The following is a 23,297-nucleotide window of genomic DNA, read 5'->3' as shown; positions in this document are numbered from 1 at the left end:
GTCTCACCTAGGCACCTGCCAGGAGGTCAGTCCTGGGCCCTGGGGGGCAGGACTACCGGCGGGGCGAGGGGCGGGGGTTCCCCAGCTCTGCTGCCTCCGATAAGGGCCTGAAGGGGCTGTCGCGCTCCTGGCGGTGTGATAAGAAGGGCGTGGGGAGGCCGCGAGGAGGCGTCGGGGTTTGAGGTCCCCGCCTGGCGACCCGGATCGGGGCAGGAAAGGCGGCTGGGGCGGGGAGAGGGCGGGGCGGGGCAGGGAGAGGGCGGGGAGGGGCGGGGCGTCTGGCTTGGTCACGCCCACCGTCATCCGGGGTCCTGGCCCGCTAAGATGGCGGTGGCTACGGCAGCAGCGGCGGCGGCTGTTGCCGGGCCCGGGACCCTGGGGACGGGGGCCGAGTAGCGCCTTCCCCGGGCCCCGTGAACCGGCTGCGGGTCGCTCTTGGGGGGCAGCGGCCGCAGCCCCCCACCCGGGCCCTCGGTCTGCCCTCCCGGCGCGTCCATGAACTCAGTGTCGCCGGCCGCCGCGCAGTACCGGAGCAGCAGCCCGGAGGACGCGCGCCGCCGGCCCGAGGCCCGCAGGCCGCGGGGTCCCCGAGGCCCAGACCCCAACGGCCTGGGGCCCTCCGGAGCCAGCGGCCCCGCTCTTGGCTCTCCCGGGGCTGGCCGGAGTGAGCCGGACGAAGTGGACAAATTCAAGGCCAAGTTCCTGACAGCCTGGAACAACGTCAAGTACGGTGAGGAGGGGGCCCCGAGATCGTGGGGGTGTCAGGGGCCGTTGAGGAAAACCAGACCCCGGTCCTGCCAGTTATCCCGCCCTTGTTCCCGTCCTGAGTCACCTGTGGGCCCCCTCCCTGCCCGGCCCAGGGTGGACCTGTGGCAGGTCCAATAGACAGTGTTTTCAAGCTCCGCCCATTCCCCTGTGTGACCTTGGGCAAGATCCTTTGCTTCCTGGCTCCTCCGTTTTTGCCCCTCTCTGTAAAATGGGTACAATAATCAGAACTGCCTTCCTTCATCCTGAATTGATGGTGGACACTCCTGTGGCTGTCACTGGGGGCCCCACCTCCGACTTAGAGGGCTATTGCACGGAATCCCCAGAGCCATCCCGGAGATAGGAACTAGGATCGTGCCCATTTCACAGATGGGGGAATGGAAGCGCTGTTGCTGTCATGCAAGTGCTTCATCTCGCTGGGCGCTGCCCCTACGTCTCCCCAGGTTGGGTGGTTAAAAGCCGGACCAGCTTTAGCAAGATCTCCAGCATCCACCTCTGTGGCCGCCGCTACCGTTTCGAGGGCGAGGGTGAGCTGGTGGTTGGGACCAGGGTTGGGGGAGGCCTCTCCACGCCCGCCCAAGTGTCCCTGGTGGCAGCTGACAGACCCGCTCTTGTAGGTGACATACAGCGTTTCCAACGGGACTTTGTGTCCCGCCTGTGGCTCACATACCGCCGGGACTTCCCGCCCCTTCCTGGGAGCTGCCTGACCTCGGACTGTGGCTGGGGGTGCATGTTACGCAGTGGCCAGATGATGCTGGCACAGGGCCTGCTGCTGCATTTCCTGCCCAGAGGTGAGCCATGGGGGGGAAGGGGTGCACTAGGAGTACAGGGTCAACCGCCATATCAGCAGTATTAGAATTACTTGCAAACTAAGAGTTCAAAGTCACGTTAGAATTGTGTGTCAAGTAAATTTTGGAGAGATGAGAGTTGTTTGTAAGAGTTTCAGCCGGGGTTGGAAACGGTGGCTCATGCCTGTAATCCTAGCACTTTGGGAGGCTGAGGCGGATGGATCCCTTGAGGTCAGGAGTTCAAGACCAGCCTGGCCAATATGATGAAACCCCATCTCTACTAAAAATACAAAAATTAGCCGGTTGTGGTGGCACACGCCTGTAATTCCAGCTACTCCAGAGGCTGAGGTGGGAGAATCGCTTGAACCCAGAAGGCAGAGGTTGCAGCGAGCCAAGATCGCGCCACTGCACTCCAGCCTGGGCAACAGAGGGAGACTCTGTGTCAAAACAAAACAAAAAAAGTTTCACCGGGCACGGTGGCTCATGCCTGTAATCCCAGCACTTTGGGAGGCTGAGGCTGGTGGATCATGAGGTCAGGAGTTCAAGACCAGCCTGGCCAAGATGGTAAAACCCCATTTCTACTAAAAATACAAAAATTAGCTGGGTGTGGTGTCGGGCACCTGTAATTTGGGAAGCTAAAGCAGAGAATTGCTTGAACCAGGGAGGCGGAGGTTGCAGTGAGCCGAGATCCATGCCACTGCACTCCAGCCTGGGCAGCAGAGCGAGACTCAGTCTCAAACAAAAAAGAGTTTTGGCTGGGCACTGTGGTGCATGCTTGTAATCCCAGCTACCTGGGAGGCTGAGGTGGGAGGATTGCTTGTGCCCAGGTGTTCAAGGCTGCAGTGAACTATGATCCTGCCACTGCACTCCAACCTGAGTGACAGAATGAGACTCCAACAATAACAGGTCAAGTGTGGTGGCTTATGCCTGTAATCCCAGCACATTAGGAGGCTGAGGCAGTAGGATCGCTTGAGCACAGGCGTTCGACACCAGCCTAGGCCACATGACAAGGCTCCTGTCTCTACAAAAAAATTTTAAAAATTAGCTGAGTGTGGTGGCATGTGCCTGTGATCCCAACTACTCAGGAGGCTGAGGCAGGAGAATCTGTTGAGCTCAGGATTTAGAGGCTGTAGTGAGCCGTGATTATGCCACTGCACTCCAGTCTCGATGACAGTGAGATCCTGTCTTTATTTATTCATTTTATTTGTTTTTTTTTTTTTTTTGAGACTGAATCTTCCTCCATCATCCTGGCTGAAGTGCAGTGGAGAGATCTTGGCTCACTGCAACCTCTGCCTCCCAGGTTCAAGCGATTCTCCTGCCTCAGCCTCCTGAGTAGCTGGGATTACAGGTGCTCACCACCATGCTTGGCTACTTTTTGTATATTTTTTTAATTAGAGAGGGGGTTTCACCATGTTGGCCAGGCTGGTCTCAAACTCCTGGCCTCAAGTGATCCGCCTGCCTTGGCCTCCCAAAGTGCTGGGATTACAGGCGTGAGCCCCCGCGTCCGGCTGAGATCCTGTCTTTAAGTAACAAAAAGTAAATAATAAGGATAAGTTTCAGGAATATGTAAATTCTGTTGGATTACGGGGTTCAGGAGCATTCGCATTGTGTGCGGTGCATGTGTAGATGGGACCTCTGCCCCCCCACACACTAGCACTGTTTGACTATGTGCTCCATTCCACCAGACTGGACATGGGCCGAGGGCACGGGCCTGGGCCCCCCTGAGCTGTCAGGGTCAGCCTCTCCCAGCCGGTACCATGGGCCTGCCCGCTGGATGCCCCCACGCTGGGCCCAGGGTGCCCCTGAGCTGGAGCAGGAACGCCGGCACCGGCAGATTGTGTCCTGGTTCGCCGACCACCCCCGGGCCCCCTTTGGCCTACACCGGCTGGTGGAGCTTGGGCAGAGCTCAGGCAAGAAGGCAGGTGACTGGTATGGGCCATCGCTGGTGGCACACATCCTCAGGTGAGGGCCGCTGCAGGGATCACGGGAGTTGCTGGGTACCTGCAGGCACTCAGGCCTTCCCTCCTGCCCCCAGGAAAGCCGTGGAAAGCTGCTCCGAGGTCACCCGCCTGGTGGTGTACGTTTCTCAGGACTGCACAGGTAAGGGACTGGGAGCCAAGATCATGGGGGTCCCACCCTAAGCCAGACTCTGCCTCACTTGATTCTTAGAGTGCATCTTCCTCAGAGACTGGAACAAGTTCTGGGGCAGAGGGACACTGGGGAAGGATGCAAGGCCCGTGCAGTGGGAGATAGTCCCTCTTCTCCATCTCTCCCTCTGGAACAAGAAGCTTCACGGGCTTCTCCTTGAGTGATAGAATAGAGACATAAGGCCAGGTGTGGTGGCACATACTGTAGTCCCAGCTACCCAGGAGGCTGAGGTGGGAGGATGCTTGAGCCCAGGAGTTCGAGGTTACAATGAGCTGTGATTATACCATTGCACTCCAGCCTGGGCGACAGAGTAGGATCCTGTTGTAAAATTAAAAAAAAAGAAAGAGGCCAGGCGCAGTGGCTCACGCCTGTAATCGCAGCACTTTGGGAGGCCAAGGCGGGTGGATCACCTGAGGTCAGGTCACTCCGTCACCCAGGCTTGAGTGCAGTGGCATGATCTCGGCTCACTGCAACTTCCGCCTCCCGGGTTCAAGCGATTCTCCTGCCTCAGCCTCCCGAGTAGCTGGGATTACAGGCACACACCCACCATACCAGGCTAATTTTTCTGTTTTTAGTAGAGACGGAGTTTCACCATGTTGACAAGGCCAGTCTTGAACTCCCGACCTCAGGTGATCCGCCCATCTTGGCCTCCCAAAGTGCTGGAATTACAAGCTTGAGCCACTGTGCCCAGCCCCTGTAAATTTTTTTTTTTTTTTTTTTTTTGAGACAGAGTCTCACTCTATCACCCAGGCTGGAGTGCAGTGGCACAATATTGGCTCACTGCAACCTCCGCCTCCTGGGTTCAAGTGATTCTCCTGCCTCAGCCTCCCAAGTAGCTGGGACTACAGGCGCATGCCACCATGCCCAGCTAATTTTTTTTGTATTTTTAGTAGAGACGGGGTTTCACTGTGTTAGCCAAGATGGTCTCGATCTCCTGACCTCGTGATCCGTCTCCCTCGGCCTCCCAAAGCTCTGGGATTACAAGCGTGAGCCACCATGCCCAGCCACCTCTGTAAATTTTTTATGCAAAATTGTAGGTGTTTGGGACAAGGTTCGATTTTCAGAGAACCGTATCTCCAAAATGGGTCTAATCTACTTCTCTAGGAGCACGAAATGGGCTTACGTAGCTGCAAGGCAGGGGGCAGGAGAATGGGCCCAAGTAAACGGGACTGGAGGAGGAGGGACACACCAGGATGTTTGGTTTAGGGGCCGAGTGCCCAGTGCTCCAGTTTCTGTATTGGCAAACCGAGGCATGGAGTCACTGAGGACCTGTCAGGCATGGGGCTGGGGAGGAGCTTGAGAGAACAGTGTCTACCTCTCCCTGCTGTATATACTTTTGGTCTACATTCCAGGGCCTCAGTTGCCCACTCTGTAAAATGGGGATGTCCACATCTGCCTGGAGGTCCTGGGATTTTCGGAGGGTGTTTGGGGGGCACTACAACAATGATTTTGGTTAGTGATGACAGTGTTGCCCACTGAGAAATTGCAGGGTTGAGGTTGAGCCCCTGGGGTTAGAGGGCCACGCTGGGGCTTGAAGGGTGGCAAGAAGGTGACCTGCTGCCGTCCCGTCCCTCCAGTGTACAAGGCGGATGTGGCACGCCTGGTGGCCAGGCCAGACCCCACAGCCGAGTGGAAGTCTGTGGTCATCCTGGTGCCCGTGCGACTGGGTGGCGAGACTCTCAACCCCGTGTATGTGCCCTGCGTGAAGGTAGGTTCAGCCGAATTCTAGGACGCTTCCACCTGGGAGCCCTCCAGACTTGTTTAGTTTGGGTTAGGGCTGCTGTTTATGCAGCCCTCATCCCTTCTTTTTTTTTTTTTTTTTTTTGAGACAGAGTTTCGCTCTTGTTGCCCAGGCTGGAATGCAATAATGTGATCTCAGCTCACTGCAACCTCCACCTCCTGGGTTCAGGCGATTCTCTTGCCTCAGCCTCCCAAGTAGTTAGGATTACAGACATGCACCACCACGCCCACCTAATTTTGTACTTTTAGTAGAGACAGGGTTTCACCATTTTGGTCAGGCTGATCTTGAACTCCTGACCTCAGGTCATCTGCCCTCCTCGGCCTTCCAAAGTGCTGGGATTACAGATGTGAGCCACTGCACCGGCCATCCCTTTTTTTTTTTTTTTTTTTTTTTTTGAGACAGAGTCTTGCTCTTTCGCCCAGGCTGGAGTGCAGTGGCACAATCTTGGCTCATTGCAACCTCCGCCTCCCGAGTTTAAGCAATTCTCCTGTCTCAGTCTCCCAGGTAGCTGGGACTACAGGCACGTGCCACCATGCCCGGCTAACTTTTGCATTTTTAGTAGAGACGGGGTTTTGCCACGCTGGTCTCGAACTCCTGACCTTGGGTGATCCACCCGCCTTAGCCTCCCAAAGTGCTGGGATTAGAGGCGTGAGCCACTGCGCCTGGCCCATCCCTTCTTTTTTTATACTGTGGAGCACCTGCTATGTGTGCTCCCCACTGTCCCGACTGCTGGGGATTCAGAGGGGAACAGAACAGGCAGGAATTCTGAGTGTGCCCACTGGGAGCAGACGTTCTGATGGGAGGATGCTCAGCAGTGGCTCTGTAACCACAGTGGCATCACTGCTTGGAATGAAGCCAGGCACAGTGGCTCATGCTTGTAATCCCAGCACTTTGGGAGGCCGAGGCAGGAGGATCGTTTGAGACCAGTCTGGGCAACATAGTGAGACCCCCAACCCCACAATTTTTTTTTGAAAATAGAGTCTCGCTCTCTTGCCCATGCTGGAGTGCAGTGGCACCATCTTGGCTCACTGCAACCTCCGCTTCCCAGGTTCAAGCAAATCTCCTGCCTCAGCCTCCCAAGTAGCTGGGATTACAGGTGCGTGCCACCATGCCTGGCTAATTTTTCTATTTTTAGCAGAGATGGGGTTTCCTCATGTTGGCCAGGCTGGTCTCGAACTCCCGACCTCAGGTGATCCACCCACCTGGGTCTCCCAAAGCATTGGGATTACAGGCATAAGCCACTGCACCCAGACTCTACACAAATTTAAAAAAACAGTAACCCAATGAAGGGCAGATGAGGGTAGCAGCAGAGCCTAGAAAAGCCCCTTTGCAGCCACCAGGCAAATGAGGAGCCAGAGGAGAAGTGCTCCAGGCAAAGAGACCCTGAGGCTGGAAAGTCCCCTACGTATTTGCATCCGAATAAAAGCCAGTTTTCCCAGTGGCCCACAGAGCCTGGCACTATTTGTCCCCACCTTCTTGAGGTCATCCCCCGCCTTGACCTCATATCCTCCTCCCACACTCTGCTCCAGCCACAGGGGCCTCCCCACCTATTTCAGACACTCCTGCCTCAGGGCCTTTGCACTTGCTGCCCCTGCTGCTTGGAGCACTCTTTCAGCCGTAATGCATGTGGCTCCTTTTGTATTTTACTTATTTATTTTTTTTGAGACGGAGTCTTGCTCTGTCACTCAGGCTGGAGTGCAGTGGCGTGATCTCGGCTCACTGCAGGCTCCACCTCCCGGGTTCACACCATTCTCCTGCCTCAGCTTCCTGAGTAGCTGGGACTACAGGCGCCTGCCACCACTCCTGGCTACTTTTTGTATTTTTAGTAGAGATAGGGTTTCACTGTGTTAACCAGGATGGTCTCGATCTCCTGACCTCGTGATCCTCCCGCCTTGGCCTCCCAAAGTGCTGGGATTACAGGTGTGAGCCACCATGCCTGGCTCCTTTTGTATTTCTTATTAGTTATTTAAATATTTGTTCGTTTATTTTACTAATACTCACCATCAAAAGAAATCCTTCAGCTCTTTCCATCATCTCTCAATAGGGCCTATCCTGACTCTCTTATTTATTTATTTATTTATGATTGATTGATTGATTGACTCAGAGTCTCTGTTACCCAGGCTGGAGTGCAGTGGTGCTGTCTCACCTCACTGCAGCCTTGACCTCCCGGGCTCAAGTGATCCTCTCACTTCAGCTCCTGAGTAGCTGGGACTACAGGTGCACGTACCACCACACTCAGCTCTTTTTTTTCTTTTTTTTTTGTAGAGACAGGGTCACACCATGTTGCCCAGGCTGGTCTTGAACTCCTGGGCTCAAGTGATCCTCCTACTTCAGCCTCTCAAAGTATTGAGATTACAGACATGAGCCACTGCTTGGCTCCTGTTTTAAAATATTTTTTTGCATGGGGGTGGTTTTCCAGTGAGAACCAGAAAACCTATGAGACAAATTCTAAAAGAACTGTAATGTTTGACTTCCTTACTTAAAATCACAAGGCTGCCTTCCCTCTTTTATTCTTTTCCATATAGTTATCACCTCTAACACATGAGATAAATCATGTAATTGGCTGGGCATGGTATAAATGGCCCAAGCCTGTAATCCCAGTACTTTGGGAGGCCGAGGCGGGCGGATCACCTGAGGTTAGGAGGAGTTCCAGACCATCCTGGCTAATATGGTGAAACCCCGTTTTTACTAAAAATACAAAAATTAGCTGGGTGTGGTGGCAGGTGCCTGTAATCCCAGCTACTCAGGAGGCTGAGGCAGGAGAACTGCTTGAACTTAGGAGGCGGAGGTTGCGGCGAGCCAAGATCGTGCTACTGCACTCCAGGCTGGGTGACAGAGTGAGACTCTTGTCTCAAAAAAAAAAAAAAAAAAACGTAATCATATCTTCCTTGTTAGTCTCTCACACTAGGATGTCAGCTCCTGAGGGCAAGGGTTTTGTGGTCTTGATCACTGCTGCCCTCCAGAGGCTGGGTTCTCACAGAGGAGGCGTTTGCTAAGCGTTTGTTGAGTGGCTGCCTGACAACACTTGCCTACCCTCTTCCCTGCAGGAGCTCCTGCGCTGCCAGCTGTGCCTGGGCATCATGGGTGGGAAACCGCGACACTCACTGTACTTCATTGGCTACCAAGGTAAGCCCAACCCCCTCTCACTCCCCCCAACCCCCACCACACCCCCACTCACACCTGCACCCCCTGCAGATGACTTCCTGCTGTACCTGGACCCTCACTACTGCCAGCCCACTGTGGATGTCAGCCAGGCCGACTTCCCCCTGGAGGTGAGTGGGAACCCCAGTGTGTGGTTGGGGCTGTGGCAAGTGGGCAGCCGGGGCCTCTGAGCCTCCCTCATCTGTCTGCCCCAGTCCTTCCACTGCACCTCGCCCCGCAAGATGGCCTTCGCCAAGATGGACCCAAGCTGTACTGTGGGCTTCTATGCTGGAGACAGGAAGGAGTTTGAGACACTCTGCTCAGAGCTGACCAGGGTGAGCAAGAGAAAAGCTGGATGGGGTGAGGGGGGCGGTTGGGCAGGGCTGGGGGTGAAAGAGGAACAGAGGCCTCGAGTCCAGCAGACCTGGGGTGCTGCTTCCAGGCTAGGGGTCCTAACCTGGGAAATGTGAAAAACATCCACCTCTGAAAAGGTGGGAACACCAAAGCCAACTGTTAGGTCAAGGCCATCCTGCGAGTTGAGGGCATCATCCCTTGGAGGCAGCTGTATCCAGGGGCTCAAGTGGTGGGAACCCTCCTTGTCTCTTGGCCCTGCTGTCCGACCAGGGCTCTACCCTTATGGGGGCAAGAGATGGCCACCAGCCCTTCTGGGCACCCACCTTCTGGTCACTGGAAAGGAAACGCAGGTTTTGCAGCAAAAATCCCAGGACTGTCAGTCTTTGGCTGAGCTGGGTCACATCCTCATGGCTGAGCCAATCACTGTGGCCAGGGGATGGAAGGTGCTGATTGGCCACTCTGTCCTGGAGAGGTGGTCCTGAGAAGCACCTGCTAAATAAACCTGGGCTAAGGAGTATGGCTTGGCACTGTTTGTGGCTGAGCCTGTCTCCCTCCTCCCGCCAGGTCCTCAGCTCCTCCTCAGCCATGGAGCGGTACCCCATGTTCACCCTGGCCGAGGGCCATGCTCAGGACCACAGCCTGGACGACCTCTGCTCCCAGCTCTCCCAGCCCACACTCCGGCTCCCTCGCACAGGGCGGCTCCTCAGGGCCAAACGCCCCAGCTCTGAGGACTTTGTGTTTTTATAAAGGGAGGGGATGAGGGGAAAGATGCAACACTATTTATTTTTTTATTTATGTCATGTCGGGTGTGGGATCTTGAGCTCTGGCAGTGATGATGGTACTTCCTGTTCTCAGTCCCTCAAGCCCAGCTGCAACCAGTCTGGGGCCATTCAGCCAGGGACAGAGCCCATGCACCTGTCTCCCACCAGTGGGGCCCTCCTGGCAGGGGAGGGAGGGAGGACCCCGGGCACCCCACTCAGGGCCTGACTCACGTACTGTAGTTTGCACTGGACGCCCAGGCCCTCCCTGTCCCAAAGTCCCCTTGGGGGAACTGTGGCTGCTGGGGGCCAATAAAGCTGTGTGACTTGATCGTGGCTGTGACTGGGTGCAGCGTTCTGAGGGGCTGTGGGGTCTGGGAGGTGTGTTGAGGTGAGAGTTCCAAGTCACGGGAAGTTTAAGTCAGCCTCAGTTTCCACATCCATAAAATGGGACGACTTCCTTACCCATAGCTACACGTTTTTTTAACTTTTTTTATTTTTTTCAAGAGACGGTCTTGCTTTGTCGCCCAGGCTGGAGTGCAGTGGTGCAATCATAGCTCACTGTAGCCTCAAACTCCTGGCCTTAAGTGATCTTCCTTCCCCAGCCTCCTGAGTAGCTGAGACTACAGGCATGTGTCACCACATTTTGTAGAGATGGAGTCTCACTATGTTGCCCATGCTGGTCTCCAGTTCCTGGGCTCAAGTGATCCTCTCACCTCAGCCTCCCAAAGTGCTGGGATTACAGGCGTGCCTGGCCAAAGATGAGAGGTTCTCTGCAGCAGATAGTACTTGTGGGTGCGAGACCTGTCCAGGGCTTGATTTGAGGGAAGGAGCCTGAGGCCCCTGCCTGTTCCCTGGTGCTCAGGAGCTGTTCTTGGGCCCCTGTTGTTTCCTCAGCTGCCGGCCCAACTGGCGGAAGTGCAGCCGTTTGGGGTTGAGGCCAAAGGCCTGCAGTCTCTGGCGGCTGAACTCACGTCCACCAAGCATCACAGTGGGGCCCAGCAGCCGTGCCTTCTTGGCCCTCCTCCGCCTCTGGGGGGCTGGCTTCTTGTGGGGTGATACAGGGGCCTCCTCTTCCTGTGCTGGGGGACTCTCCGGCCGGGGCCGCTTCCCGCCAGCCCCATCAAGGGCTGGCAGCTGCCTCTGTGGGCCGGCTTCGTCTCTCTGTGGCTTCCCTGTGGCTTCCGCGGGTGTCTCTGCCCTGAGGGAGAAAAGTCAGGGCTCAGCCCAGGCCTGTCAAGATCAGGCCCATTCCTGAGCACGCATGCCCAATTTTACAGGCGGGGAAAGGAGGGGCATAGTGAAGCGACCAAGGGCCTGCCTGGGATTCAGACCTGGGTCTCAGGCCAAAGCCAGGGCTTTTCTACGGATCCCAAAGGCTAGATTGTGAGGCTGAGGATTCTGGTACTTGTGCCTGGGCCTGCCCTAAGCTAGTCACATCAATTAACTCATTTTAGCTTTTGTTTCCTTAGAGACAGGGTCTTGCTCTGTCACCCAGACTGGAATGCAGTGGCGTTACCACAGCTCACTGCAGCCTCCAACTCCTGGGCTCATGCGATCTTCTCGCTTGAGTCTCCCAAAGTGCTGGGATTACAGGTTGGAGCACACACCTGGCCTCATTTTAGCTTTAAATAAACTGTGTGCTTCTATCACCCCTGCCTTCTAGACTGGGCGAAAGCAATCCTAGTAACAGCTAAGACCTATGGGGCATTTACCATATCTTAATAACTTTACGAGAATTAACTCATTTCATCCTCGGCAACCTGATAAGGCAGAACCGTCTCTATCTCCATCTTAATGAGAAAGAGGCCCAGGAGGGGTAGCAACTTGCCCAACGTCACACAACGATGGTGCCCATGTAGGATTTGAACCCAGGTCTCACAGCGGGGGGCGCTGCATTCCCAAAGTCATGCAGCAAGAGGCTGACAGAGCCAAGACTCAAGCCTGGGCCTGGCAGGCTCCCCACCCATGCTTCCCCAGCCAGCACTGCTTACTCTTCTCGGCAGAGTGACTTGAAGACCTGCCGCTTTTTCCATGAGTTCTGGGCCTTCTGGCTGTACGCCCGCTTGTCCCGCAGCTCCTCCTGCTCTGACCTGCAGTCAGATGCCCCTGTGTTGGGTGCTCTGGGAAGTGCCCAGGGCTGCCTGCCCTGCCCGCAGCACACCTGGCTCCACCCTGCCCCCCTGTGCACGTGGCCCTGCGCCGCCCCATCACCTGTACATGCAGGTCTTCTTCAGGGAGCACCACTGGTTCAGCTCCTTATCGTCAGCAGCGAGGATCTGCGTGGGAAGGGAGAGTGGGGACCTGCTGTGATATTCTCCAGGCAGGGCCTTCCCTGAGCCTAAGTCACATCATTAGTCAAAACGGTAATGCTGCTACCACCCAGCAGGGTTGCCATGATGGCCAGAGACAGATGATCTCTACAGAGGCCAGTGTTTTTTGTAGAGGTCAGCAGATGGGGTAACTGAGGCTCAGAGAACGGATCCTTGCCCTAGGCCACATGGCTGGGAAGTTGGCTGAATTGATTCCAGTTTGAGCCCCAGGGCCCTTGAGCTGTCACCCATACCCGGCCATCCCCAAAGCCTCAGAACGGGCAGGGGTCGCTGCCAACCACCAGGCTTCCTAATTACATATGAGGCTGTCATTCCCAGCCTCCAGACCTGTTTCCAAACCTACTGGAAGGCCATCAGAGGAAGTGAGGGAATGCCGATGGTATAAGCTCAGTACACATCGGCTATTTTTACTGACCATGAAAACGGTCGCATACCTTCAGCCGTCATCAGTCAGGCATAGTAGGTGCCCACAGCCTGCCAGGTGCCACACACTTTGGTCTCATTTCTGTTCCTTCCATAGTCACCAAAGTTGGGGTGTTACCAATTATTGTCTCATTTTACAGATGGGGAGTTGAGGCACAGATGGGGGAATAATTTGTCCAAAGAAACAGCTGGTGAGCAGCCAAGCCAGGGCTTGAACCCACCTGGGCCCTCTGGTTCCAGAGGACACCTAGTCTTTTGTTGAGACAGGGTCTCACTATGTCGCCCAGGCTGGAGTGCAGTGGCAGACTCACAGCTCACAGCAGCCTCAACCTCCCAGACTCAAGCAACCTTCCCGCCTCAGCCTCCCAAGTAGCTAGAACTAGATCTCCTTATGTTGCCCAGGTTAGTCTCAGAACTACTGGGCTCAAGTGATCCTCCCGCCTCAGCCTCCCAGAGTACTGGGATTACAGGTGTGAGCCAGTGTGCCCAGCCCTGCTACCAAGTCTTACCAGCCAGACTGCTGCTGATACATACTGACAGGAATAAAAGTAATATTGGCTGGGCCTGGTGGCTCACACCTGTAATCCCAGCACTTTGGGAGGTTGAGGCAGGCAGATCACATGAGGCCAGGAATTTGGGATCAGCCTGGCCAATATGTTAAAACTCGTCTCTATTAAAAATACAAAAATTAATTGGGCATGATGGTACATGCCTCTAGTTCCAGCTACTCAGGAGGCTAAGACAGGAGAATCATTTGAACCTGGGAGGCGGAGTTTGCAGTGAGCTGAGTTTGCACCACTGCATGCCAGCCTGGGCGACAGAGCAAGACACCATCTCAATCAACCAATCAATCAAAAAATAAACAAAAATAAAAAGTAATATTGGCTGGGTGTGGTGGCTCACACACAGAATCCCGGCACTTTGGGAGGCCAAAGCAGGAAGCTTGTTTAAGCCCAGGGAGTTCAAAACCAGCCTGCACAACATGGTAAAACATCATCTGTGCAAAAAATATTTTTAATTAAAAATAAATTGGCCGGGCACGGTGGCTCATGCTTGTAATCCCAGCACTTTGGGAGGCCAAGGCGGGCGGATCACGAGGTCAGGAGATCGAGACCACAGTGAAACCCCGTCTCTACTAAAAATACAAAAAAAAAAAAAAATTAGCCGGGCGTGGTGGCGGGCGCCTGTAGTCCCAGCTACTCTGAGGCTGAGGCAGGAGAATGGCGTGAACCCGGGAGGCGGAGCTTGCAATGAGCCAAGATCGCGCCACTGCACTCCAGCCTGGGCGACAGAGCGAGACTCCATCTCAAAATAAATAAATTAAATAAATAAATAAAAATAATAAAATAAAAAAATTAAAAAAGTTAATTGGCCATGGTGGCACATGCCTGTAGTCCCAGCTACTTGGGAGGCTGAGGTAGGAGGATCACTTGAACCCAGGAGGTTGGCACCACTGCACTCCAGCCTGGGTAACAGAGCGAGACCATGTCTCAAAAAAAAGAAGTAATATTTACGGGGCATGCCATGGGCGAGGCACTGTTTTAAGCCCCCACCTTGTAGAAGGTAGTAATATTACCTTTGAGGCAAGGTAATGTTATTAGTACTGTCATTAGGACTATTAGCATTTTTCCTTTTTTTTTTTTTTTTTTTTTTTTTTTTGCGCTCTGTCACCCAGGCTGGAGTGCAGTGGTGCAATCTTGGCTCATTGCAACCTCTGCCTCTTGGGTTCAAGCAATTCTCCTGCCTCAGCCTCCCAAGTAGCTGGGACTACAGGCGCCTGCCACCACGCCTGGCTAATTTTGTATTTTTAGTAGAGACGGAGTTTCACCATGTAGGCCAGGCTGGTCTCGAACTCCTGACCTCAGGTGATCCACCCGCCTCGGCCTCCCAAAGTGCTGCGATTACAGATGTGAGCCACCGCACCCAGCCGAATATTATCATTTTCAAGATGAAGAAACAGGCTGCCATGTTGTGGCATTTCTGAGCAACAGAGATCGGGACTCAGGGCCAGCTTCCTACCCCCCTGGCATACCTGGTGCCCTCTGCAGTGTCCCTGCCCGCCCGGGGCCCCTACCTCCTCAGTGCTGAGGCCAAAGTCGCAGGGCACCACGGTGCGGTACTTGAAGCGACAGGGCAGGTCGTCGATGATGTCCTCGTAGTCCAGCCGGTAATACTCATCCAGGTACTCCTCGAATGTCTTGTCCCCTGCTCGAAACAAAGCCAGGCTGCCGGGCTATGCCAGGCCCGTGGAGCCCCCTGCCCACCCATGGCCTGCCCACCTGGGCCTCACCAGGTTCAAACACGGGCTTCTCCTGCCCCACGGCCGCGGCGAAGGGTGACTTGCGCTTCTTCTTGCCCGTCGAGGGGGCCTCGTGCTTTTTCTTCCTCGGCTGGCTGGGGTCATAGTCAGCATCCATCTGCCAGGACGCACAGGTCAGGTACCACCAGCCCTCTATCAGGGCCCCTGGGACTCCCTCAACCCGTTACACCTACGTTGAAGTTGGGGTCCTCACAATGCAGCTCCTGCTGGCTCCAGTCTCCCTCCTGCTCAGGCCCGTCCCACATGTCCCAGTTCCAGTCGTCTGGATGCAGAGAGAACAGACAGGTGGGGCCAGGGTGGGACCTTGGGCTTCAGGCCCAGTCCCCAGTCCCCAATCCCCAGCCCGGTGCCCCAGCTGATCTCACCTTCAAGCCCTTCCTCTTCCTCAAATTGCGGCTTCTCCTCCTCCACGGCCCCGTAGTACTCATCCCCAAAGCACTTCTGCAGGGTCAGGGCTGGGGGTTACCAGGGCCCACTCGAGACGGAGGAGCTGAGCCCCCCACAATGCCACCAATGACCCCCTCCTTGGCAGCTTTACTCCTGCAGCTCGTGGGGCTCCCCAGAGCCCTCCCAGGACCTAGCTCCTGAGGTGGGAGGACCTGCATGTCCAGAATCCTCCGCCAACTCCCCTGCTCTCTACCCTGTAATGTACTGGCTGCCATTCAGTTCCACACATCCACAGTTCTTCGCCCTCCTACAGGCCTTCGCCCCTGCGGTTTTTTTTTTTGAGACAGAATTTCGCTCGTGTTGCCCAGGCTGGAGTGCAATGGCACTACCTCAGCTCACTGCAACCCTTGCCTGCCGGTTTCAAGAGATTCTCCTGCCTCAGCCTCCGGAATAGCTGGGATTACAGGCATGCGCCACCACACCCGGCTAAGATCCTTTTTTTTTTTTTTTGAGACGGAGTCTCGCTCTGTCGCCCAGGCTGGAGTGCAGTGGTGCGATCTCGGCTCACTGCAAGCTCCGCCTCCCGGGTTCACGCCATTCTCCTGCCTCAGCCTCAGAGTAGCTGGGACTACAGGCGCCCGCCACCACGCCCAGCTAATTTTTTGTATTTTTAGTAGAGACGGGGTTTCACCGTGGTCTCGATCTCCTGACCTCGTGATCCGCCCGCCTCGGCCTCCCAAAGTGCTGGAATTACAGGCGTGAGCCACCACACCCGGCCAGGTCTTTTGTTTTTTAAACAGAGTCTCCCTCTGTCGCCTAGACTGGAATGCAGTGGCATGATCTCAGCTTACTGCAACCTCTGCCTCCCGGGTTCAAGCGATTCTCCTGCCTCAGCCTCCCAAGTAGCTGAGATTACAGGCATGCACCACCACACCTGGCTAACTTTTGTATTTTTAGTAGAGATGAGGTTTCACCATGTTGGCCAGGCTGATCTCGAACTCCCGACCTCAGGTGATCTGCCTGCCTTAGCCTCCCAAAGTGCTGGGATTACAGGCGTGAGCCACAGTGCCCAGTGAGAGCCATGTTTGTGTGAGCTCAGTGTCATGGTGGGCCGGGATGAGGGCCGCACCTGCATGAGCTGGTCGTGCTGGGCAGGGTCGAAGTCATCTTCAAGGTCCCCCTCCTCGAGGCCCAGTGTCTCGTTGCCCGTTACTTTCCGCAGCTTCTCCAGCTTGGCCAGAATCTCCTTCCTCTTCAGGTTCTTCAGCTGCTTGAGCTCTTCCTGTTTCTTTGCTTTCTCCTGCAGGCCCAGGCAGAGGGAGGGAGCGCATGGGCTTTCCTGCATGGCTAGGGAGTCCTCCCCAGCTGGCCGCGTGCACACTCACCCTCTTCTTTCGCTCCCGAGTCTCTTCCCTCTTCTCCTTCCTGCGCTCATCCTTACGGCGCACGGAGGACGCGATGCTGCGTGGGTAGGTCTTGACCTAGGCACAAGCAGAAAAGCCCAGAAGGGCCCAGAGATGATGTGGGGTTCCCTGGGCCTGGACCCCGGGGGCCGAGTCCTCACCAGCCCCAGCCACCCACCGATGCTGAGTCTGGCTCCTCGAAACGGAAATTGTACTTCTGTTCGAAGTCCTCCTGTTTCTTCAGAAACAGCTCCCCCTCATCTGAGGAGTCGTCCACAGTCAGCTGGACTGGGGGGCCGGGGACCCTGAGGGGCAAGATGTGGTGACAACAGGGGGCCAGCCAAGCAAGGTTGACCCCCCTTTCCTGCACGCCTGGGTACGAAGTGTACAAACTCATTTAATCCTCACAAGAACCCTACAAGGTGCACGCTGCATTGTCCTCATTTTACAGATGGGGAAACTGAGGCATGAAAGTCTCAAAGCAGAACCAGGATTTGAGGCAGTGCCACCTGGCTCCAGAGCCTACCCTCTGTGGCTGTGCCTTGCAGCAGACTAACTCTGCCACCATCTGTGAAAAAAAGACACACATGGTGCCCTCTGCCTCCTGGCCAGTGCCGCCTGGGAATACTTCAGGAAGCGCACCCAAAATCTAGGCCCTGGGGAGACGCAGTGGCTCACCCCTCCTCTTCCTCCTCCTTTTCCTCTTCCTCTTCCTCCTCCTCGTAGCGTTTGTTGAGGATGTAATCCCGCAGGAACCGCTCCCCTTCATCCAACTCAGGGTCATTCCAGTATTCCTTGAGATGGGTCTGGGGGTGACAGGAGACAAGACTCTGGTCAATGGAGGACAGGGAAGGAGGGCAGGCATGCTCACCACATGGACCTCACAGCCAGCCTCTGGAGTAGGTGACATTAGCCCCATTTTGTTTTTTTATTTTTTTTTATTTCGAGACAGGGTCTTACTCTGCCATCCAGGTGAGAGTACAGTGGTGTGATCATAGCTCACTGCAGACTCAACCTCCCAGGCTCACAAGATCCTCCCACCTTAGCCTCCCAAGTATCTGAGACTACAGGCGCATGCCACCATGCCTGGCTAATTTTTTCATTTTTTTGTAGAGCGGTTTTGCTACGTTGCCCAGGCTGGTCTCAAACTCCTGGCCTCAAGCAATCCTCCTGCCTTTAACTGGGATTACAGGTGTGAACCACGGCGCCCAGCCTATCCCCATTTAAAGAGATGTAGGAGCCGAGGCCCAGAGATGTACATATCCCATCTTCAGAGGGTTACTTTCTGTAAATAGGTTGGATGGACGAGGAACACATGGTCTACTCCATCAGCGACCATGCGTGAGAACTCACCAGTTCCTTCAGGGACTCTGGGTTCCGAATCTCTTTCTGTCCCTTCAGCCACTCGATGTAGTCGGCCTCCTCCTGGGCCTGGGGAAAGTTAGCACTGAGCATCCACAGACGCCCAGCCACCCGCCACCCTGTCCCCCAGCAGTCCTGTCAGTCCCCAGTGCCTACCTTCTCCTGCCTGGTTTTGGCACGTTTCTGCAGCAAACTGGAGCCACCCTCCCCAGCGCTGTCCTCGTCCTCACTGTCCTCCACAAATGCCCGGAAGCTGCCCATGAGAGAAAACAAGCCTCAGGACAGGCAGGCTGGCCCCGTCTGCTGCCCCAACATTTATTTTATTTTGTAGAGCTGGGGTCTATGTTGCCCAGGCTGATCTTGAACTCCTGGGCTCAAGTGATCCTCCCTCCTCTGCCTCCCAAAGCCCTGAGATTACAGGCGTGAGCCACCTCACCCAGCCGGCTGCCCCAAGATTAACTCCATGTACTAAGAAGCCCTGAGCTCTCCTCTCAACAAGCTCAGAGCAGTGCTGTGATGTTATTAACCCCGATTAACTGATGAGGAAACTGAGGCACGTAGAAAGTGACAGAGCTCAATGTGAACCCATGCCTATCCAACCCCCGAGCCTCAACTTTCCTCCATTGGGCCATTCCCGCCCACCCAGCCTCACCTTTCCTTGAGCTGTTTCTGTTCCTCCACGTAACTTTGTGATGATGTCTCCTGCAGAGAGGGCCGTAGGTCTCAGGCCAGCCCCAGGCCCCTCAGCCCCCTGACCCAGCCTTCACCCCACCCACCTGGAGTCTGTGATTAGAAGTCTCCCCGTCTGAGTTCTCCTCGTCGACATATTTGCTGTAAAGGAAAAGTAGGGTCTTCGGTATGTATCTTCCAGGGCCCACCTGTCCCCATGCCCATGCAGAGCAGCTATTCCAAGCAACAGCTGGCGGGGGCCATCGGAGGGCTATGGAATCACTGAGGCTCCTGCTCTCGGGTATCTGCGATTCTGGTGAGTTTCCAGCATTTTTTTATTTTTTATTTTCCAATCATGGGTGATAGCATTTCTTTTTTGGAGCCAGGGTCTCGCTCTATCCCTCAGGCTGGAGGGCAGTGGCATGATCTTGGCTCACTGCAACCTCCACCTCCCAGATTCAAGCGATTCTCCTGCCTCAGCCTCCCCAGGTAGCTGGGACTACAGGCACCCACCACCACATCTGGCTAATTTTTGTATTTTTAGTAGAGACGGGTTTTCACCATGTTAGCCAGGGTGGTCTCAAACTCCTGACTTCAGGTGATCCGCCCGCCTCAGCCTCCCAAGGTCCTGGTATTACAGGCATGAGCCACCATGCCCGGCCTTTTTTCTTTTTGAGACAGGGTCTTATTCTGTTGCCCAGGCTGGAGTGCAGTGGCCTGATCATAGCTCACTGCAGCCTCCATCTCCTGGGCTCAATCCTCCTGCCTCAGCCTCCTGAGTAGCTGGGACTACAGGTACACATCATCATGCCCAGCTAATTTTTAATTCTTTTGTAGAGGCAGGGTATGTTGCCCAGGCTGGTCTCAAACTTCTGTCCTCAAGCGATCCTATTGCCTCAGCCTACCAAAGTGCTGGGATTACGGGCATGAGCCACCATGCCCAGCCCAGGTTGCCAGCTTTTTTCCCTCTCCTGCCCCTAAGACCCCCATAGACCTGACAGGGCTGGGAACCAGGGGGTGGGGATGTAGGCCTTCTCCGTACCCTGCCTTCTCCAAGATAACCTTCCTCTCATAGTCCTTCAGGTACATGGGCCGCACTTTCTTCTGCTTCTCCAAGGCTGCTGGCTCCTCCTCACTCTCTGATGACGATGCTGTTAAACCACCAAAAGACACCTGCCATCACCCACAACCCCCTTCTTTGCCCTGGCAGAGAATCCCACAGGGCAGGGCCAGGGTTAGACAGAAGATTCAAATCCCAAATCCACCAATTCCCAGCTGTCCAAGAGTATTGTGCTTGTCACCATCTGGTGGGGTTGGGGTCATTTGGTCGTAATTCCTGTTTTGATTATTATTATTATTGTTATTATTTATTATTATTTTTTTTTGAGGTGGAGTCTCATTCTGTTGCCCAGGCTGGAGTGCAATGGCATGATCTTGGCTCACTGCAACCTCTGCCTCCCGGGTTCAAGCTGTTCTCATGTCTCAGCCTCCCGAGAAGCTGGGATTACAGGTGCCTACCACCGCGCCTGGCTAATTTTTATATTTTTAGTAGAGATGGGGTTTCTCCATGTTGGTGAGGTTGGTCTCGAACTCCTGACCTCAGGTGATCCACCTGCATCGGCCTCCCAAGGGCTGAGATTACAGGCGTGAGACACCGCACCTGGCCATTATTATTATTTTTTGAGACAGAGTCTCACTTCGTTGCCCAGTGCATGGCGTGATCTCGGCTTACTGCAACCTCCGCCTCCCAGGTTCAAGCGATTCCCCTGCCTCAGCCTCCTGAGTAGCTGGGATTATGGGTGTGCACCACCATGCCCAGCTAATTTTTGTATTTTTAGTAGAGATGGGGTTTCACCATGTTGGCCAGGCTGGTCTCGAACTCCTGACCTCAAGTGATCCTCCCGCCTCAACCTCCCAAAGTGCTAGGATTACAGGCATGAGCCACCACGCCCAGCCTGATTAATTATTATAATTAATTTTTTTGAGAGTTGGAGTCTTACTCTTGCTCAGGCTGGAGTGCAGTGTCAAGATCCTAGCCCACAGCTCACTGCAGCCTCGAACTCATGGGCTTAAGCAATCCTCCCACCTCAGCCTCCCAAATACCTGGGAGTATAGGCGCACACCAGCATGCTCAGCTGAGTTCTGAATCTTTTGTAGAGATGGGGTCTTGCTGCCGGGCACAGTGGCTCACGCCTGTAATCCCAGCACTTTGGGAGGCCAAGGCGGATGGATTACCTGAGGTCAGGAGTTCGAGACCAGCCTGGCTAACATGGTGAAACCCCGTTTCTACTAAAAATACAAAAAAATAGCTGGGCGTGGTGGCATGCACCTGTAATCCCAGCTACTTAGGAGGCTGAGGCAGGAGAATCGCTTGAACCCGGGAGGCAGAGGTTGCAGTGAGCCCAGATCATGCCATTGCACACCAGCATGGGCAACAAGAGAAAAACACAGTCTCAAAAAAAAAAAAAAAAAGAAAGGCTGGCTGGGCACAGTGGCTCACGCCTGTAATCCCAGCATTTCAGGAGGCCAGGGCGGGTGGATCACCGGAGGTTGGGAGTTGGAGACCAGCCTGGCCAACATGGAGAAACCCTGTCTCTACTAAAAATCCAAAATTAGCTGGGCATGGTGGTGTGTGCCTGTAATTCCAGCTACTCAGGAGGCTGAGGCGGGAGAATCGCTTGAACCTGGGAGGCAGAGGTTGCAGTGAGCCAAGATGGTGCCATTGCAACCCAGCCTGGGCAACAAGAGTGAAACAACATCTCAAAAAAAAAAAAAAAAAAAAAAAAAGGAGAGAAATGGGGTCTTGCTATGTCGCCCAAACTGGTCTTAAACTCCTGGCCTCAACTGACCCTCCCACCTCAGCCTCCCAAAGTGCTGGGATTAGATGCCTGAACCACCTACTCAGCCTGGTGGAGTTGGAATCATTCAGTCAGCAATTCCCACCTTGAACAGTGCAAAGGACACATTCATTAACCCACCACCAGGTAATAACCTAGGTTCTGCTAATGACTTGTGACTTGTGAAGCAATTCATTCAACAGTCAAAACAGATGAATTGTGTAAACTGGGTAAATCCCAATCTATCCTTAAAACAGCCCTGAGGGGAGATGCTACCGTTAGATATACTTTACAGACAGGAAAAGAGGCTCAGAGAAGTGAAGTCACTTCTCTGAATCCACAGTCAGGAAAGGACCCCGGAGGAAGGAGAGGCTTAGACAGGAGTGGCCCCGGACCTGTTCTGTTATAGAAGGTGGCATCTTTCTGATAAATGCGGGGGTCCTTCTTCTTCAACAAGGAGAGCGTTTTGTAAAAGTCCTGCTCCTGCTGGGGGTCAAATTCCTAGGGCAGGAAAAGGGTTAGGGATAGATTTCAGAAGGGAGGTAATAAGAGCCCTGGCGCCAGCAGGTGAGCTCAGCGTAGGGATTAGGATGGAGGGGGTGGATCTGGCTGGGGAGAGAGGCAGGTGGTCAAACAGCAGGAGGGAGAGGGGCCCTCTTGGGGTGGGCAGGGGCAGGCCACAGGTAGGTACAGGATATGGGTAGAGGAAGGTGAGGGGCAAGGAGAAGGTAATTCCTGGGGAAGACAAAGACTTGAAAAGGGGCAGGTGGGCTGAGGGCACGAGAGACAGCGGGGAGGGGCTGGGCCAGGCCGCACAGTAGGGCCAGGATCAGGGCTGATGTGAGTAGAAGTTGGGCGCCCCACGTGGCGCAAGGAGTACACTAAAAAATGGCTAGACTCTTGAGGATGAAAGAGGAAAGGGGGGGTTCTTGGGGGACAGAGTCGCCCCACACATCAGAGTGGGCAGGTGGATCGTGGCAGGGGAGGGAAAATAACGGGGATTTGGCTCCCCTGGGGAGAGAGGGGCGCTGTCTGTCCTTCATGGGATGGGGAGCGGGAGATGGGACGCTCCCGCAGGGCGCTCTGGGGTTGGGGGTTTCCCCCCCGTCTACGTCGGGGTCGGGTGGAGGGGGGGGCGCTTGGACGCCTCCGCACGTCCAGGACGGGGCGGGGACGCGCACCACGCGCTCGTCGCTGGAGTCCGACTCGGAGCTGGAGTCGCTGCCGCTCTCCCGGTCCCCGTAGCGATCCTTCACTGCGGGACACAGATGGGATGCCCCCCAGGTCAGCCGGCGGGGCCACTCGCCTCCCCACTTCCCAACAGGTCGGCGCGCGCAGGCTCCCGCGCGCATGCGCCCCGCACTCACGCCGCTGCAGTTCCTCGCGCTCCCGGTAGCGGTTGTACCGCGCGGCAAACGCCGCGTTCACCCGCAGCTGCAACGACCCGCGCGGTTCCGGCATGGCGGCTCTGTGGCCCATTGCGCACGCGCATTGAGGAAGTCCTGGACGGAGCGGGGCCGCCCTCGGTCCCGCCCACATCCACTTGTAAACGAGGCGGACCGCTCCTAACCCCGCCCCTGGCTTTTCCGGGATCCCTTATGCTTCATCACGGCAGTCACCGCCCACGGCTACGCCCCTGCGGGGAAGGCCGCGGCCACCGCCCACCCGCCCCACCCCCTGTGCTCCGGGCACCCAGCTGACATCTGGGGGCCCTTTCTCCACTCGCGGTTTCCTGCTTCCCTTCCGTTCCGACAGCGAAAACCGCTGCCCCACCCAGCTCACTCACCCTGGCGCCCTGGGAATTACTGTTCTCTCCCCTCACCCACCACATCCACGATCCGCGACCCCCGTCCTCATCCCCACCAACA

General features: G+C 55.3%; 2 protein-coding genes and 1 non-coding gene across 5 annotated transcripts; 1 reads left to right on the top strand and 2 right to left on the bottom strand.

Moving 5' to 3' along the window:
• Positions 1–298: 298 nt before the first annotated feature.
• ATG4D (autophagy related 4D cysteine peptidase) lies at positions 299–19,967 on the top strand. 3 transcript variants are annotated; one of them, XM_030820867.1, is made up of 11 exons: positions 299–730; positions 1,209–1,292; positions 1,383–1,556; positions 3,239–3,515; positions 3,589–3,653; positions 5,279–5,409; positions 8,490–8,568; positions 8,638–8,714; positions 8,799–8,918; positions 18,795–18,908; positions 19,668–19,967. In XM_030820867.1, the coding sequence occupies exons 1-10, from the start codon at positions 496–498 to the stop codon at positions 18,876–18,878; spliced, it is 1,326 nt and encodes a 441-aa protein (XP_030676727.1). In that variant the 5' UTR covers positions 299–495; the 3' UTR covers positions 18,879–18,908; positions 19,668–19,967. The 3 variants fall into 3 exon arrangements, with proteins under 3 accessions (XP_030676727.1, XP_030676726.1, XP_030676728.1); XM_030820866.1 differs by lacking the exons at positions 18,795–18,908; positions 19,668–19,967 and adding an exon at positions 9,502–10,027; XM_030820868.1 differs by lacking the exons at positions 18,795–18,908; positions 19,668–19,967 and adding an exon at positions 9,502–10,027 and having other exon boundaries at positions 300–730; positions 1,135–1,292.
• LOC115837118 lies at positions 7,849–7,910 on the bottom strand. Its single transcript, XR_004032152.1, has one exon. It is a non-coding gene; the product is annotated as a U7 small nuclear RNA (small nuclear RNA).
• Positions 9,709–23,275, bottom strand: KRI1 (KRI1 homolog). Its single transcript, XM_030820865.1, has 19 exons — positions 22,797–23,275; positions 22,611–22,684; positions 21,825–21,930; positions 19,635–19,743; positions 18,700–18,754; positions 18,576–18,625; positions 18,080–18,176; positions 17,915–17,992; positions 17,240–17,367; positions 16,740–16,866; positions 16,544–16,639; positions 16,288–16,458; positions 15,137–15,212; positions 14,945–15,033; positions 14,742–14,868; positions 14,526–14,656; positions 11,910–11,974; positions 11,690–11,788; positions 9,709–10,896 (listed from the first exon to the last, which is right to left on the bottom strand). The coding sequence occupies exons 1-19, from the start codon at positions 22,966–22,968 to the stop codon at positions 10,557–10,559; spliced, it is 2,190 nt and encodes a 729-aa protein (XP_030676725.1). The 5' UTR covers positions 22,969–23,275; the 3' UTR covers positions 9,709–10,556.
• Between the last annotated feature and the right edge of the window lie 22 nt (positions 23,276–23,297).

The sequence above is a fragment of the Nomascus leucogenys genome, chromosome 10 (assembly GCF_006542625.1).
Source record: "Nomascus leucogenys isolate Asia chromosome 10, Asia_NLE_v1, whole genome shotgun sequence".
In the NCBI taxonomy this organism is placed as follows: Eukaryota; Metazoa; Chordata; class Mammalia; order Primates; family Hylobatidae; genus Nomascus; species Nomascus leucogenys.
This window is presented reverse-complemented; position numbering and strand designations above follow the sequence as displayed.

Excerpts from the sequence above, each read along its gene's own strand:
- ATG4D (XM_030820866.1), top strand. The coding sequence starts at position 496 with ATGAACTCAGTGTCGCCGGCCGCCGCGCAGTACCGGAGCAGCAGCCCG. Across the intron at positions 731-1,208 it reads CTGGAACAACGTCAAGTACG|GTTGGGTGGTTAAAAGCCGG; the intron begins GTGAGGAGGGGG and ends ACGTCTCCCCAG. Across the intron at positions 5,410-8,489 it reads TGTATGTGCCCTGCGTGAAG|GAGCTCCTGCGCTGCCAGCT; the intron begins GTAGGTTCAGCC and ends TCTTCCCTGCAG.
- KRI1 (XM_030820865.1), bottom strand. The coding sequence starts at position 22,968 with ATGTGGGCGGGACCGAGGGCGGCCCCGCTCCGTCCAGGACTTCCTCAA. Across the intron at positions 16,867-17,239 it reads AAGGAGGAGGAAGAGGAGGG|GGTCCCCGGCCCCCCAGTCC; the intron begins GTGAGCCACTGC and ends CTTGCCCCTCAG. Across the intron at positions 16,640-16,739 it reads AGGAGCCAGACTCAGCATCG|GTCAAGACCTACCCACGCAG; the intron begins GTGGGTGGCTGG and ends GCTTGTGCCTAG.